This window comes from Carettochelys insculpta, chromosome 2, assembly GCF_033958435.1.
Source record: "Carettochelys insculpta isolate YL-2023 chromosome 2, ASM3395843v1, whole genome shotgun sequence".
Taxonomy (NCBI): domain Eukaryota; kingdom Metazoa; phylum Chordata; order Testudines; family Carettochelyidae; genus Carettochelys; species Carettochelys insculpta.
The window spans coordinates 29,314,211-29,331,319 of NC_134138.1; the positions used below are offsets into that span (position 1 = coordinate 29,314,211).

General features: G+C 43.9%; 1 protein-coding gene and 1 long non-coding RNA gene across 4 annotated transcripts in view; one reads left to right on the top strand and one right to left on the bottom strand.

Annotated features, from left to right (window-relative positions):
* The window catches only part of SAMD12 (sterile alpha motif domain containing 12), a 260,704-nt gene that overhangs the window by 15,765 nt on the left and 227,830 nt on the right, over positions 1 to 17,109 (top strand). For both annotated transcript variants that reach the window (XM_074986738.1, XM_074986739.1), the window contains exon 2: positions 5,239 to 5,417. In XM_074986738.1, the coding sequence (XP_074842839.1) occupies positions 5,239 to 5,417 (179 nt within the window). The remainder of the gene's footprint in view (positions 1 to 5,238; positions 5,418 to 17,109) is intronic.
* Positions 1 to 17,109, bottom strand: part of LOC142009152 (uncharacterized) — a 44,024-nt gene that overhangs the window by 2,164 nt on the left and 24,751 nt on the right. For both annotated transcript variants that reach the window (XR_012644360.1, XR_012644359.1), the window contains 3 exons: positions 8,934 to 9,057; positions 6,512 to 6,591; positions 33 to 153 (listed from right to left, as the gene is read on the bottom strand). This is a non-coding gene — a long non-coding RNA (uncharacterized LOC142009152). The remainder of the gene's footprint in view (positions 1 to 32; positions 154 to 6,511; positions 6,592 to 8,933; positions 9,058 to 17,109) is intronic.

The following is a 17,109-nucleotide window of genomic DNA, read 5'->3' on the forward strand; positions in this document are numbered from 1 at the left end:
ACTTCGACAAAAGGCTAGGCACCATATCTTACCTTGCTAATAGCCATCTATGGACCTAACCTCCAAATATTTATCGAGCTCTTTTTTAAACTCTGTTAGAGTCCTGGACTTCACAGTGTCCTCTGGTAAGGAGTTCCACAGCTTGACTGTGCGCTGTGTGAAGAAAAATTTTCTTTTATTAGTTTGAACCTGCTACCCATTAATTTCATTTGGTGTCCTCTAGTTCTTATATTATGGGAACAAGTAAATAACTTTTCTGTATTCACTTTCTCCATACCATTCATGATTTTATATACCTCTATCATATCACCCCTCAGTATCCTCTTTTCTAGACTGAAAAGTCCCAGTCTCTCTAGCCTCTCCTTATATGGAATCCATTCCAAACCTTTAATCATTTTAATCATGGACAGGAGTTACTCACTGGAGAGGGAAGACTCTAAAACTGCAGGGACTGTTGATCATTTTTTCCCAGCTGAGTTCTACTTCACCATGCAATTTTGGAGACAAGTTCTTAGTTATTCTAAGGTCCTTTTACAATGTTAGTTAACCTTATGTCCCCCCTTGAGTAATTGGCTCCTGTGAGGAGCCTGGAACTGACCTTGACCAGCTAAGGTAAAGTAAAAGTTATTAGTCTGTGTTGAAGTTCGGGGAAAGGTTGGTTTAGCTACTCTCAAGCTGGCTTTGATTTCTTTTCCTATCATAGATGAATATTGAGAGAGATGAAAATTACAAGGAAAAAACCCCAAACCTGCCTGAGCAAATAGATATAATGGACTTATTTATTCTAAGCTTACTGAGCATGGGGCAGAAAATAACTTGTCTGTGCAAGCAAACATTGTGTGTGTGTGTTTGTGAGAGGGAGAGAAGGAGGGAGGGAGAGGTAAGGGGGCGTGGGGAGAGAGAGAACAGGGTAGGCTTGGTGAAAACTAGAAGCACTAGGAAGTAAAGGATTGCTCCCGATGCAAAATGAATTCAGCCAAATGAGTTCGGTGACCCTTTTCATGGTGTTCTGAAGGAACAAATTCAGTACAGCATTTGCTTACTGTGTCTGAACTGTTTCATCCTTTAAACCCCTGGTAAAATAAACACAAAAACCCATGATGGCAAACTTGAAAGGTCTCTTTCCTTCCTTCCTCCTAATATCAACAATTTTGCAACTGGCTTTTCTTAAGGAACTTGTGTTTGTAAAAAGCCATTGGAACCTGAATCCATCCCTTGCACGATGGCTAACAGTAATTTTTTCTATTTGTATCTTCAAGGATCCCACTGTGCAGTATAAGTGAAACAGTACTAACATTATTTACCTTGAAAGGATGATGGGCTGAGAGCGGGCAATGAGACTTTAAAAAAAAATTAATGCTTCTAGGCAGTTTACGCGTGTGTGAATAGAATCATCAAATATTGGCTCATTCATTCCCCCCGGGCATGGCACACTGAGGAGCCAATCCAAATGGCTTCACAAGAGGTTCCCTCCAAATGAAAATAAAATAAAAATCTGCAAGGTCTTTGGGCTGTGGAGCTGCAATCCACAGGAGAATCCGAATGTTACCTGAGGCAACCTGAATGCTCACTGTGTGCTTTGTGTCTGTCCCCTTGAGAAAGATAGAGCACAGATGGGGGTTGGCAGCCAAAGGCTGCAAGCCTATTGGTCCTGTTCAGCTGCTTTAGCAAAGACCGGTGCATTTAAGCGAGGATAAATAAGAGTATGTCTATGCACTTGGCAGAGATCTGTTCTATGGGTTTGAGTGTTCAGCTTTCTGTAGATACCAGGGTTGTGCTTTCTTATTAACAATCCTATTAACAACCTTTCCTCTGACCCACTCCTTTCCTGGACCAGCGTGTCTTGAGAAACTATTTGCTATACCAGTGTCAGAGATGTCGCAATAATTTGTCCTTCTCTGTGTGCAGAGGAGAGCATATGGGCTAATGACTACAGCCAGTAGGACAGTCAGCCTCTGCCTGGAGGGTGGAAAGTCCTAACCCAATAGGTCTTCTGTTATGTTTCTGTGCCTGAGGCTGGACAGTGAAGGATTTTGGAGTAGGCTGACTGCCTGATCCCGGAGAAATCAGTCTTGTATCTAGTGTCTTATCACCTAATACTGAATGTATCGAAAAACGAACACCTTTCTGTAACACTCCTGAAACCTGTGACCAGAAAGTATAAGAGATTGAAAGCCATTCTGCATCCTGAACTCTCCTTTATGTTCCCACACCCTTAGCTGGAGCTTTCCCCCGTCATCCTCAACCCTCACCCCCTAGTCGGAGCCCTCACCCCTCTCCTACAGCTCATCCCCCTGCCCCTGGTGGGAGGCAGTGAAGGTGAGGGAGAGCGAGTGATGGCAGAAAGGGAGATGGAGTGAGGGATTGGGGCACAGGGCTGGTCGTGGGTGTTTTGTTCTGTGTGCTTAGAAAGTTGGCAGCCCTGGCTTTGCTCTTGCCAGTGCAAGTTCCCTATTATGCCAACAGTATATCTCCTCCTCCTCAGGTTACATCATGCTCATGTGATACAGGAAAAGCTACATCATCTTCAAGTGTGCCTCAGTTTCTTGCACCTGCACACTGTGATCAAGTCATGGAGGTACAATTTGGGGCCATTCGTTAACAATGGTAGTGTATAAGACTAAACACACTACAGAAATGCAAAGTATAATTAACAATGGCTGCATCTACACGACATTCCCCTTTCAAAAGCGGGATCGGAAATGCAAATGAGGTGCAGGTTTACATATCGTGTGCCTCACTTGCATATTCTTGTGCAATCTCGCTTCTGAAAGGGAGTGCTTTAAAAACAAAACCAGCCATATAGACAGGGTTCCTTCAAAAAAAAAAAAAATCCTGTTTTCAAAAGACTCCTCCTTCCTAGTTTGTCCAGGTATCACTCCCGCTATTTATTACCACTACTGTGTTTTGTTTCCATTTTTGTTTTTCTCTTTCAATGTCGTTTAATCCTGGTGGTTGCTCTGCAGCACAACAGATTTCTTTCCTTTGTAAAGGGTTAAAGGAAAGACTGTGGTTGAGATTGCTAATGATGCTTTGCACTTCTGTAGTGCTTTTAATCCCATAAACTACCACTGTTAGTGTCCCCAGATTGTATCTCCATGACTTGATAACAGTGTGCAGGTGGAAGAAACCAAGGCACACAGAAATGATGTAGCTTGTCCCACATCACACCAGGTGTTCATGGAAGTTCCAGAAGGAAAACCTAGATCTCTTGATTCCTAGGTTTGTGTTCCAACTAAATATGGAAGAATTGCTGGTTCCCAGCTGAAGTCTTGTGATGTGCTAGAATTTTGGACTCTCAGCTGTATAGATTTGAAAAGGGCATCTGGCATTTAATGAAGGTGCTTCCGAGTAGAAACTCTCATAGGCTCTGGGCTCATGCTGCTTTAGCCTTGTTGTCCATGACAGTTTTCAAGGCTGATCTAATAGTGAGTACAAATGAGACCAGTGGGGTTAGAGCAAGAGCAGAAGGCAGAACCCCCACAGTGTAGGCAAAGCAAAATCACTTTAATTCTATATTATTTTCTTTTGTGGCTCTTTAGTTTCATTCCCCCTAGGAAGAAATATTGAATGAAACTGTCTGCACTAATCCCTTTTGCCAATAGATATATATTGGATCAAATATGACTGAGAAAAATATAGTCATCAGAAAGGAAATGTAAAAATCTGGGCACTTGTTTACATGGACAGGAAACAGCCTCAGGATCTGTTTAGTTGCAAGTCCATCTGTTTGTATAAAAGGTTGTCAATTCACAAATGCAATTAAATGTGCAACTTCAGAACCAAAGAAACAGTTAAACCATCAATGCAATTTAAAATTGTATTACATATTTCTATGCACATTCCTGTTTCTGGTCCAGAGCATATACATTCATGCCTTGCTACATGAGCACAATTGGTTCCTAACTTTTTGCTCGTAGGCAAAAACTTGTAAGAGGGGCACTAAATTCCTATTAAAATACTTGTAAGAGACTCTGATTGGTTCCAAGTGCTTGGAGTGGCAGCAGGTAGTGCTGCTTTTGAAAGTAAGTGAACCTGGGTTGGGAGGCGGTTAAAGGCAGGGGACAGTTTGTGGGCATGAGTGGGAGGGAGGGAGGGTTAAAACCTGTAGGCAGCTCAGGTGGAGGAGGTGCTGGCTTGTTCCTCCTGGCTGCACCACAGGTACGTGGGAGGGCCAGGGGGTTTGGAACGGAACAGGATGACGTGGGTGTTGGGAGCAGGCTGGGGGGGGTTGTGTGGGGAGCTGTGGGCTGGGGGAATGTTGAGACTGGGAGGGCGGACAGGTGGGGTGGTGTTGTGGGTCTCCCCGTGCCCCAGCCAGGGACCCCGAGGCTGGCTTGGCTCCAGCTGCGGAGCTGCAGGTCTCCCTGTGTCCTGGCCAGGGACCCCGCAGTTGGAGCGGAGCCAGCCGCAGGGCTGCCAGTCTCTCTGCCCCTCATTGGGGAGCCAGCAGCTGGAGTGGAGCCAGCCCCGGGGCTGCTGATCTCGCAGCCCCCACCAGCGGCTGGCTTGGATTAGCAGGGGAAGTTCACTTGTCTAGTGAACTTTGGTAGGTATGTGTCTCCCTCGTTTTAACGAGTACTCATGAGTCAAGTACTCGTTAAACGAGGGATGAGTGTACAGGCATGTGTGTTCACAGGGGTGTGAAGTGCCTTTCATTTGTTCATATGTGGAAATGTTCATTTTCAGTGGTGCATAAGGTTGACAGGGAGACAATTAGCAGCATAAGCCATTACTCTCATTCACTGGCGTTGCCTTTCTGATTTGCGATGCGTGCACCATGAGTATGTCCCATACCATTTGCGAAATTACCGTACTAAATTAGACAGAGATCTTAATGGAACAAGTAACATAAAGTTTTACATTTTAAAAAGCAAAAGCACTTTCCATTTCATCTAACTCACTGTGACTGAGCAATAAATGTATGAGATGCATTTCTTTCCTGCTGCTAAGAACTATGTGGTAAGTACTTCGACCCACAGAGAAGCTTAGAAACCTCGGTAGGTAATGGTACAATAATCTGAATAGAACAGTATTATGCAGTGTTGTTCTTTTTCCCTCTGTCTCCTCCTCCACTAATGCCATATCCTGTATCAGTGTCAAGCTACAATACCTTTGACATGGTCTGAAGTAGCCCCAGATATCTGTACTTCATGTTTCCCATACTAGTTTTTTTAAAAAATTCCTCCTACTGACTGCAATTTTCTCTCTAAGCCACGTGTATCCTGTTTTCCCCAGCTATCCGTTGCACTCTGAATCCCAATGGCATTGATCGTCCTGTCCACACAGAAGATATTAAGCTCTCACTTGAAGGTGAAGTTGTGGAGTTGCCCTCACTTAGCAACGATAATACTCAGAAGGTGCTTGAATCTAAAGAAACACCCAAGAGACAGCAGGTGGATGCAGAAACATCTAAGGTAGGTAAATTCAGATCACTGCTTATTTTACAGAGCCTTAAATCTGTTGCATCAGACACAAATTCATGTACAATGAATGAAATGAACAGCAGAGGGACCAGGTGTCGCAGCAATAGAAAGAGTACATCTGCACCAGGCCTATGTGTATTGTGGTGGTTACACTATTTTATACCTGACTATATGAAAGGAGTAAAAAATAGTTGAATTGCTCTATTTCAGGCATTGCAGATGAGTTGAGTTTGCAGAGTGAATTTTTTAAAACAAGATAGAATAATGACTGCATGGACCAGCAGGGATTTATGCTTTGGTGAGTTTCTGGAGACCAAGGCCTGGTCTGAAATGGAAACTTTAGTTGCATAGCAAAGCCTTTTGTCATGTGAAAAATCCACATTTCTGAGAGGCATGATTAAGTTAACCTAAACCCCAGTATAGGCAGTGCTAGGTTGGTGCAAGAATTCTTTCATTGACCTAGCCACTGCCTCTCAGGGAGGTGGATTACATACAGCAGTGGGATAACCTCTGCTATCACTGTAGTGTCTGTACCAGAGTTCAGCAACCTTTCTGAGGTGGAGTGCCAACATCTGACCTTTTGACCGCTATGTGTGGTCTGAGTGCCAGTGACGCTTTTTAAAGTCACTAATAGGCCTACTTACAGCAGTTTCGTCAATAAATAAGTAAAGATTCAAAGTGTTACCCTTTAGGTGGTGGTTGGCAGCATTAGCTGATGTTTTGTTAATCCACAGGTGGCATTGTTTTGAGCAAGCTCCTGGCTGCATCGGGAAGGAGGGGCTAGGCTGAGCTCCTGCCTCACTTGCTAGTGGAAATCAGCCTGTGTGCCACTCTCGGCATGTATGCCACAGCTTGCTGACCCCTTGTGTGTACTGACGTGCTACAGTCATGCAGCTGTAGCATTTCTGGTGTATGCATATCCTGAGTTTAGTATGATTCATGGATAATCTGAGGTAGAATGTATCCAATGAACTTCTTCACATCTGATATCACTGTGACAAGCCATACTTCAGATGTGAACTTTAAAGATAAAAAAAATCTGTTCTGATTTGTAAGTTGATCTGAATTTATAATTTCTTACTCACATGCAGCAGAGATGTTAATCAAATATAGGTCAATACTCCAGTCACTTTTCATATGGGAAAATAATGCAGATGACTTGTAACTGAAATGAAAAATGGGAGAATGTAAATTATTTTGGGTCTGATTCTGTAAAACCCCTTTCAATATTTTGGGCCTTTTAAGCCTTGTAAAACTGCATGTGTGGGGCAATAGAGGGGGAAGGAGGGAGGGAGGGAGTGGGAGAAAGAGAGCGGGGATTTTCTGCAGGGATTGTGGAAGACTGATGGTTTGAATCAGATACTTAAGAAATTACTAGAGCTGATAAAATATGAGTAAAAGACGCAATGATGGTTGTTTTGAATAATTTTGAACCAATAAGTTTATTTTGTGCAGTAGAGGATGCAATAAATTTAAGAAGTAATGTATACACAAGCAATATGCATGTTACTTTTGGAATCAATTAACATTTCGATATGTTGCACAATATCCTGGCTTGCTAAAAGTAAAAGCTTTTGGTGAACTCACCAGAAAAGTGTTTATCTAAGATACCTGCTTATAAACAATGCAGTTAAAACTCACTTCATCCTATCTTCAGGAGGGGAAAGAAATGAATCTAATCCAGGTTGACAGCAACAGAAAAATAGCTGTAGTTTGCAGTCTGTTCAGTGTCCCAGGTCAAGTGAACTGTTGGCTTCACTTGAATCTTTATTTAACAGGTTTTCTCATCAGTCTGAATCTTATTTGAAGCCTCAGCAAAGGGTATGCCTACACTGCAGTGAAAAAACACATGGCACTGAGTTACAGGCTCTGGGTCAACTGACTTTTTGGCTCATGGGAGTTGAGCTGCGGGGCTAAAAACTGGAATGTCGATGTTCGGACTCAGGTTGGAGCTTGTTGAAAAAACGTGACCAGGGTGGATCTTGGAGTTCTGGCTCCAGCCTGAGCCCAAATGTCTGCACCGCTATTTTTATCACTTCAGTCTGAGTTCTGTCAGCCCAAGTCTGTTGACCCAAGCCAGGCATGACCATGACATAGGTCTTTTATTGCAGTGTAGATGAACCCAAAGATGCCAAATATGAAGTGGAAGCTGACACTAAACTACACTAGTACGTAGAGATGCTTATGGTTGTGCAGACTCCGCTTGAGCTATTATCATGTAAACTGGAGCTACAGGTTGAACCTGTTTTGTCTGGCACTGCCAGGACCTGACCTGTGCCGGATGAGAGAATTTGATGGATGATGGGAGGTCAATATTTTCCATCACTTCCACTGCTTACTGGGTTCTTGCATCTGATGAAGCGGGTCTTTGTCCATGAAAGCTTATGCTCCAAATTATCTGTTAGTCTATAAGGTGCCACAGGTGGTCTTGTTGCTTTTGAAAATACAGACTAACTTGGCTAGCCCTCTGACACTGGGTTCTTAGAAGACACTCAGGGGTAAATTACCGCTAAATAACAGCACAGAACACCGAGAGCCAGAACTGGTGGCTGGAAACAAACTTTATGAGACCATGGGAAGCTTGGCCACACCCATGGTAAGTGGTCATCTGGCTAACTAAAATCACACCAGATTACGGAGTTTGCCAGATGAGAGCTCTGGATTAGAGAGGTTCAACCTGTACTTGATTTCCATGTACTATATTGCTGTAAACTCTGTTGATGGGGGTGGGTACCCATCTTCTAGGTCATTTCATTATGATTATTTGAATTGCTCTCAGTCAGTTGCTGTACTTTGGAAGGAATCTTTTAGTAATTACTTGACTACGAAGCTTTGTAATTGGTGCTTTGTAACTCTCAGCTGCTTTGCCTTCTGAGTTCTGCAATTTATTGTCAGATTGTTAAAGTGTGCAACTTTGTAATCTTTGTAACTTTCAGACACTCTGTTTTTAAATTGTAACAAAGAGAAAGCCGTGCTAGTCTATATACTCTCAAAACAAAAAGGCAGTCCAGTAGCACTTTAAAGACTAACAAAATAATTGATTACCTTAGAGCTCACCTAATCAATTATTTTGTTAGTCTTTAAAGTGCTACTGGACTGCTTTTTTTGTTTTGTTTTTAAATCCTGTAACTTTTTGTAAGCTTTGTTTTGTAGCAGCTACTGGGTCCATATTAAGTATTATAAGGTAGTAAGAAATTGTTTATAGCTGTGGTCCAATATGCTTGGCAAATGGGAAACCGTGGTGTGATGAAATGGAGCATCCTCATGACTGCAGGCAGACACGCTGGACCCACTATGCCTTGGCTTCCTCCGCTGTCCCTATGCAACTTTTCTTATGTGAGTTCTCCTGTGTAAGTGTACGAGTGAAGGACATGATGTGTGCTCATAAGTGTGTGCTTGAAAGCTAGTTCCCCCTTTCCCTTTAATCCAGCAGAGACAGTGACTAAAATACATATGATTGTGACCTTGGCGTGGCCTTTAGTGTGAATTAGGGTAGGTAACACTTACCTCAAGTCAGAATGAAGATGCCCCAACAGCACAATATGATGAAATTTATATTGCTGCTGTGTGTGCTATATCTGCTTTGTGGATAAGCTGAAAATTTAATTTCCAGGGATGTCCATCAGGAAAACTGGAGGGAAAAATGCTTCATTAATATTGCCAAGTTAACCATCAGCATCAGATGCACACAGCTGTGCTCTTCAAAGTAATCTTTTTAAAGAAGCATTTGTTTATGCCTGATACAAATATTTGCATTTTGTCTTTTGGAATAAGCTTGTAATTGTTCAATATCAAACAAATACAGTGGATTGGCTGTTACTGTGAACATGGTGCTGCAATGTTGGATGATCCTATCATTTCTTTCTGTTTTGTCGACATAGTATTGTTCCTCTTCTGATCAGGCTTCAGGTCTTCTATTCTGCAGAGATCTAGAGAGATGAGTCTCTTCTAATTGTCTGCATCCCTGATTGGAAATATAAAATGTGATTTTGGGCGGGGGCGTGATTTTATGTTACATACAGACTGAAGAAGACAATCATAAGATTTTCCTGCTGTATCATGAAAGGATAAGAAGTAGCGAACAAACATACTGCAGATTGAAACACTGGTTTATACATTTAATTTAGGTTTTCAGCTACAAAGATTCTTTCTTTTGTGTTCTTTTCTGGGTCTGCAATTGCTTTTAGTCCCTTGTGTTTAAAAAATATGAAAGCTATAATTTTGACATTTATATAAAACATAGCAGTGCAATGGGATAAATACAATTTTTGATGTACTTTTGACCACTTTGCCTGGCCTTTGCCCAGTAATTCATCTCCATTGGAACCACTTCCAGTATCTGAAATCTCCACACAAGCGATAGGCCAGGTCAAGCAACTGAGGAGGCCACCAAGGTTGAGGCCAGTCAGATTTTGGCAGGGCCAAAACTCAGTTGCACTGTAACCCCATGATTCAGATTGCAACCCCACTTGCTCAAATTGGAAGGTGAGGGAGTAGGGGCTCATGGGCCTGGGTGGGGTGGGGGAGTCTAGCTGTTGGAGGAGAAGGTGCCTGAGAGAACTAGAGGAGAGCTAGATAGGGGGAGAATATGTTTCCCCTCACACACTTTAAATGACTCTCCATCTTTCCACACTTCCCCCAATTCACACCCTGATTCAAACAAAGGGTAGATCTACATGGCAAAGTTATTTCAAAATAACTAACCCAGTGTCCACACGATGCAACCACTCTTTTAAAATAAATTCAAAATAGCGGTTGACTTATTTCAAAATTGGTAAACCTCATTTCTTAAGGAATAGCACCTATTTCGAAATAAGCCATAATGCATCCAGTGACTCTTTGTTTAGACCCAGTATTTTGAAAGCGAAGTGCTGTTTTGAAATTCATGTTTATGTGTAGGAGCATTATTTCGAAATAAGCTAGTTGGACTAATTATTCTGGAATAGTTTATTTTGTAACAAGGCTGCTGTGTAGACATATCTAGAGAGAACATTCCCCTTGCTGGAGAAATATTTTCTTCTTCTAATTACAGCGTGGGTAATATTTCATCAGGAGCCAGTGAGAAACTTAAATGAGCCAATTTTTTGACTTATTAGGGCTTTGAAGGATGCCATTGAACAAAGGATAAAATATACACTGCTCCTAAATCTGAAATGTCCTGAGATCAGGTGTGGGGGGGGGTTTTTCGTTGTGTTGTTTTTTGAGCAGACAGGAAGGGCAGGAATGATATGTAAATTTAGGAAGTTATTAAAATGCTGTTTGTTCCCATAGTAATTGTTGATTTTTAAAGATGAATTGATGTGGAAAAACAGAAGAAACCTTCTTCCCCTCCTTTTCTGTAGGTCATGTAGCAAACACCAGATACAGGCTCTATTGGCATATGTTTGTATTGATATGGATAGGTCAGTGAGGCTCCACCCCAATACAGGAACGCCACAAATAGATGAAGGATCAAGGTGAGTTTGTGCATATGCACACATGGACATGTGTGAGCTCTTTTCCTGGTGTGTGATTGCTTTTGCCTTTTGTAAACCTGCCTACGGGCGTGTTACCCACACAAATTTCTCATCTCTTCTACACTCAGGGACATACACACCATTACCCAATCCATAGGGCTCAAGGTGTGACCCTGTTAATTTGAACGCTCGCCCTTACCCAATTCCTAGGGCTCAGAGCATAATTGCCTGCAGGAATGCAGGATCTGTGCCACTCGAAAAGCCTCACGTAGTAATATTCTTATTCTCTATTTATTTACAATTGCCAAAAAAGTGCAGGATACATGCTAAACACACAGTATCATGCTCACCAATCCTCATAAGGCAGGCAGGCAGGCAGACTTCCACTGTTGGGACAGATAAAGTCACTCTCTGGATGCTGGTTGCTGCATCTCAGAGTCTTGGGGGGTGAGTCCTCCTTAAGGTGATACCTCTTTCAACTATCCTGCTTGATGTTCTTTCCTTTCCTTTGTGTTTGATGTTCTGTTCTTCTCTCCCCTTTCTCCTTCTTGGACTCCAGTTTAAGTAGTGAAACTTGAGTCCTGCTTAGCTGTAGCTTGACCAATTATTTTAGTACAATTCTATAACTTACAGAATTGCCCAGCCAATTGTTACCTACCACCTTAACTGATTTACACCTAACAATACAGCAGATGGGAGCAATTACAAACCAGACAGAGATTATACAGAAAACAGTAGAAAAGTGAAGACAATCATCAGAGAATGGTGGTTCCACAACCTCAGCTATTGGTACGTCATTGTTTGCCAGACAAAATGCTGTTAACTAAGTTTTCTTTACCCATCTTGAGATCTGTTTAACAATGGGCGGCATTAGGATGTGGTTGTTTTCTTAACAGCTTGATGTGACACTACTGTACTGGGATGTAGATGGAATGTGAGTATGTGACTTGTAGCTTCACAGTTAATGGCTGCTGCTCTTTAGTCTGGCTGCAGGCAAGCCATAGACCTCTCAATATGGCTAGAGAAGCATAGTGGTTGTACTGTTACAGGAGGAAAGGGGTAAAGGGGGCAATTGCTCTGAGGACTGGAAATTCAAAGGGGCCCGAGGCTCCGGTTACTGCTGCCACTGCTATAGCAGCAACAGCAGCTGGAGTCCTGGGCCCTTTAAATTGTGGTCAAAGCAGGCTGCGGGGTGCTCCGGATGGCACTGAGGCCTGAATGTCCCGGCACCATCCCTTCCACACTAGGCTTTTCCCTTTCTAGGAGCATGGCACTCCTCCCTTTCTCCTCTGACCTTGGCCAGGGGCATTGCGAGTCTGTCAGCATACCTGGCCAGTCTGTCAGCATACCTGGCCTTTAGGCACACTGGCAAGATTAAATTTAACACCTCTACTGCTTCATGGACCTCCATAGAGCTGATGTGCTCTTCCTTTTGATTTTTCACTTGCCGTTGAGGATGATTTTAGAAAGACATTTCCTTCCAATAGTGTCACTGTTAGGCCCCATGGTATGATCTTGTATAGAGTTTCCTCAACTTTATGCGTTCTCCTTAATGTCATTTCTGCTAGTTTCTATGTCCATCTTGACTTTTTTCCATTTCCTTCTTCTAGCATCAAATTTTCTGATCTCTTGTTCTCATTCACAGATTTTGATTTTGAATGTAGCATTATTCATTAGGGCTGTGTCTACCCTTGCATTCCTTTTTTGAAAGAGATATGCAAATGAGGGAAAACGAAAATGCAAATAAGGTGCAGATTTGCATATTGGGCACCTCATTTGCATATTCTTATTTTGAAATAGCTTCTTTTGAAAGAAGAAAACCAGTGTAGGCACTGTTCTTTTGAAGATCAGGTTTAGTTTAGAAAGAGCAGTAACTACACTGGTTTTCTTCTTTTGAAAAAAGCTATTTTGAAATATGAATATGCAAATGAGGGGCCAGATGTACAAATCTGCACCTTATTTGCATTTTAGAGTTCCCTTATTTGCATATTTCTTTTGAAAGAGGTATGCAAGTGTAGAGACAGCCTGTGAGTAAGGTACTAGAAACAGGCCCTTCCTTTATTGAGAAAAAAGTTGTTGAGAAGAGTTTGAGTGTAACAAGCAGAATATATACCTCATGACACACACTGTTCTCGTTGTGCTGTAACTGTTGGCAAATGCTGCAGGCTGCCTCATGGTGGTGACCACTAGATCTATAATTACACTTTTGTTTAAACTGTAATTGCAGTTTTATGTCTGACTTGGAGACAAATTACGGTCATTTCAGATTTGCATGAAAACTCCAAGAAAATAAAATTGTAGATGAAATGATATCATTTGCTGTTGCCTTTTGACGACAAGTGCTTTATAAATAGTAATGCATTAAACATTTTTTTTCTTTCATTGTAATGCATCTAGTTAACACTTTGGGACCTTCATATTTTTCTATAATTTAGTTTTGCAGAATGACATAAAAACATTAAAGGTGTGAGGATGAGAATTCCAACTCAACTTCAGCTCATCAGGCCAAATATCACCACTCAAATAGATGGGAGTAACTCCACTGACTTAATGGAATTCTGCTTCCCTGTGGCAGTAGTTGTAGCGTGTATCACAGCACAGGGCCTTTAATGACATATCGTAGAAACATAGGGCTGGAAGAGACCTCAGGAGATCATCTAGTCCAGCCCCCTGCTTCAAGCAGGATCAACCCCAACTAAGTCATCCCAGCTAGGACTTTGTCAAGCTGGGACATAAAAACCTCTAGCGGTGGAGATTCCACCACCTCTCTTGGCAACGCATTCCAGTGCTTCACCACCCTCCTGGTGAAGTTGTTTTTCTTAATATCCAACCTACTCTTCTACTTCTGTAACTTCAGACCATTGCTTCTTCTGCTGTCTGTCACCACTGAGGACATTTTTCCTCCATTCTCTTTAGAGGTCCTCTTCAGGAGGTTGAAGGCTGCTATTGAATCACCTCTCAGTCTTTTCTTCTGCAAACTAAACAAGCCAAAATCTTTCAGCCTCTCCTCATAGGTCATGTGCTTTAAAATAGTAGTAGCATCTTCAGGATCTTCCTGAAGAGCGATGGGGGAAGGTAGACCTGGGGGCACTGAGAGCAGCTGGGGGGAGAGGGGCCAGTGCAGTGAGGAGGGTGGACATGGGAGCAGATGGGGGTAGTGGGCTGGGGAGTGTCCTATGGTGATGGTAGCTGGGGGGGTGGAGGCGAAAGGTGGGGAGGAGGGTCCCGGGGATTTGAGGTCATTGCTCCACAGGGAGCTATGGTGACAGGGAGGTATGAAGTAGTGGGATCCCTAACCCCATTCTCCACACCCCACTGCCTTGTGGGTTATCCTGGGAAGGAGCAAGGCTAAGGGAATAAACCCTGATAGAAAATCCGGAGTGGAGTCTGAAGGCGGTTCGGTGTCAACTTCTGGCACTGTCCCGGCAACTCCTGCAGCTGAGCTGGTACCAGACGTGGAGGTTATCCTCTCCTTTGGACTATATCAGTAAAGCTGAGAGGGAGACACTGGTGTCTGGGCAGCCCAGAGTCTCCATAATAAGTGCCCAGGCTTGCGCCCGGAGAGGTACTCCGGCATCGCTGAACAGCGTTGCATCAACACGGGAGGTAACAGATACCGGTTATAAGCTCTTGCTCGATTGGCATAGAGAACGAGCGCCAGGGGTTGCCTTCAACGGTGGGAGAGATCCTTGCATCTCATTGGACAGTCACCACCCGCCTCAAGCTGGGCAGCCCCCAGCTAATAGGGTACTGTCCCGCCACAGTTCACCTGCCTCACTGGGTGCGTGAGGCTTAAGGTTCCTGAACCTCACAAGTGACTGAAATATGGGCACCAGGCAAACCAATAAGAAAATCAACAAGAAATGAGAAACATCAACAATTTAAGCTTGCTTGCTGGAATGTGCGGACCATGCTGATCGGCTTGACTGAAGATCTTCAGGCCATCAGTGACATCCGAAAGACTGCTGTCATCAACGAGGAACTGAAGAGGCTCCGAGTTGATATCGCTGCACTGCAAGAGACGCAACTCGCAGATTCAAGATCTCTAAAGGAAAAGGACTACACCTTTTTCTGGCAGGGAAAGCCCAAGAAGAACCCAGAGAGCATGGTGTTGGCTTTGCTGTCAGAAACACTCTTCTACAAGTGGTGGAATTAGTCATGTGTGGATCAGAAAGACTTCTTCGGATCACACTTCAAACTTGTGCCGGTCCCGTCCACCTGATCAGCGCTTATGCCCCAACCCTGTACGCCACACCAGAAGTAAAAGACAAGTTCTATGACGTGCTTAGTGCTGCTATAGTGCAAATACCTGCTCGTGAACAACTGTACATCTTGGGCGACTTCAAAGCAAGAGTTGGAGCTGATTGGGCCTCATGGCCTTCCTGCTTAGGACACTTTGGTGTGGGAAAAATGAATGACAATGGACAGCGTCTCCTTGAACTGTGCATGTACCACAATCTGTGCATCACAAACACATTCTTCCAAACGAAGCCACAGCACAGAGTGTCATGGAGACACCTACGCTCGGAGCACTGGCATCAACTAGACGTGGTCATCACTAGGCGTAATAACCTCAAAAACATCCTTCTGACACGCAGCTATCATAGTGCTGACTGTGATAGAGATCATTCGCTCGTTTGCTCCAAGCTCAAGCTGAGACCCAAGAAGCTGTACCACTCTAAACCTGCTGGAACGCCCCGCATTGACGCCAGAAAGACGGCAAACTCGGAGAAAGCTGAAAAGTTCAGAGAGACCCTCCAGGAAAATCTGCGCAGCGTACCTGGGGGCGCCGATGTGACATCCAAATGGCAACATCTGAGGGATACAGTTTACAGCACGGCCTTGTCGGTGTTTGGAAGAAGAGCTAGAAACACGAACGACTGGTTCGAAGCTAACTCCGATGAGATGATTCCAGTCATTGAAAAGAAGCGTGCTGCACTCCTGGAGTACAAACGCTCACCGAGCCAGAGTACCCAGCAAGCACTTAGAGCGGCCAGAAGAACAGTACAGCAGACAGCCAGGCGCTGTGTCAACAACCACTGGCTCCAGCTATGCAGCAGCATCCGGACCAGTGCTGAATTTGGTAATCTCAGAGGAATGTACGAGGGTATGAAGAAGGCATTAGGACCCACCCAGAACAAGATGTCACCTCTGAAATCCAAATCTGGTGAAGTCATGGCTGACAAAGCCAAACAGATGGAGCACTGGTTTGAGCACTACTCCGAGCTGTACTCACGCGAGAACGTTGTGGTTGATGCAGCCCTCGATGCTGTCGAGCTCCTAGCAGTAATGGACGAACTGGATCAGGAACTGACTGTGAATGAACAGAAGAGAGCCATCGACAGCATTGCATCAGGAAAGGCCCCTGGCCAGGATGGTATACCACCAGAGGTAATGAAGTGTGCCGCGGACACACTCCTGGAACCCCTACATGAGCTATTGTGCCTGTGCTGGAAAGAGGGTGAGGTTCCACAGGATATGCGCAACGCTAACATTGTAACGTTGTATAAGAACAAAGGAGACAGAAGCGACTGCAACAACTACCATGGAATCTCCCTCCTAAGCATCACTGGTAAACTGTTCTCTCGCGTCATCCTTGGCAGACTGCAGAAGATTGCTGAGAGGGTGTACCCCAAATCGCAGTGCGGATTACGCGCAGAGAGGTCTACCGTTGACATGGTCTTCTCTCTAAGGCAGCTGCAGGACAAGTGCAGGGAGCAGAGGAAGCCACTCTACATAGCCTTCATCGACGTGACCAAGGCCTTTGACTTGGTCAGCAGGGATGGTTTGTTCAAAGTGCTCCACAAGATAGGCTGCCCTCCACGGTTACTCAAGATGATCCAGTCGTTCCACGAAGACATGAGAGGAACCATCCAATATGACGGCGCATTGTCGGATGCTTTCAGAATCAGGACAGGCGTCAAACAAGGATGCGTGCTTGCTCCGACATTGTTCGGCATCTTCTTCGCACTCCTCCTGAAGCATGCCTTTGGATCTTCAACAGAGGGCATCTTGCTGTACACAAGATCTGATGGGAAACTGTTTAATCTTGCAAGGCTGAAAGCTAAGTCTAAGGTGCGGGAAGTCCTCAACAGAGACATGCTGTTCGCAGATGCTGCTGCTGTAGTGTCTCACACAGAAGACCAGCTTCAAAAACTGCTGGATCAGTTCTCCAAAGCGTGCAAGGACTTTGGGCTCTCCATCAGCCTAAAGAAGACAAATGTACT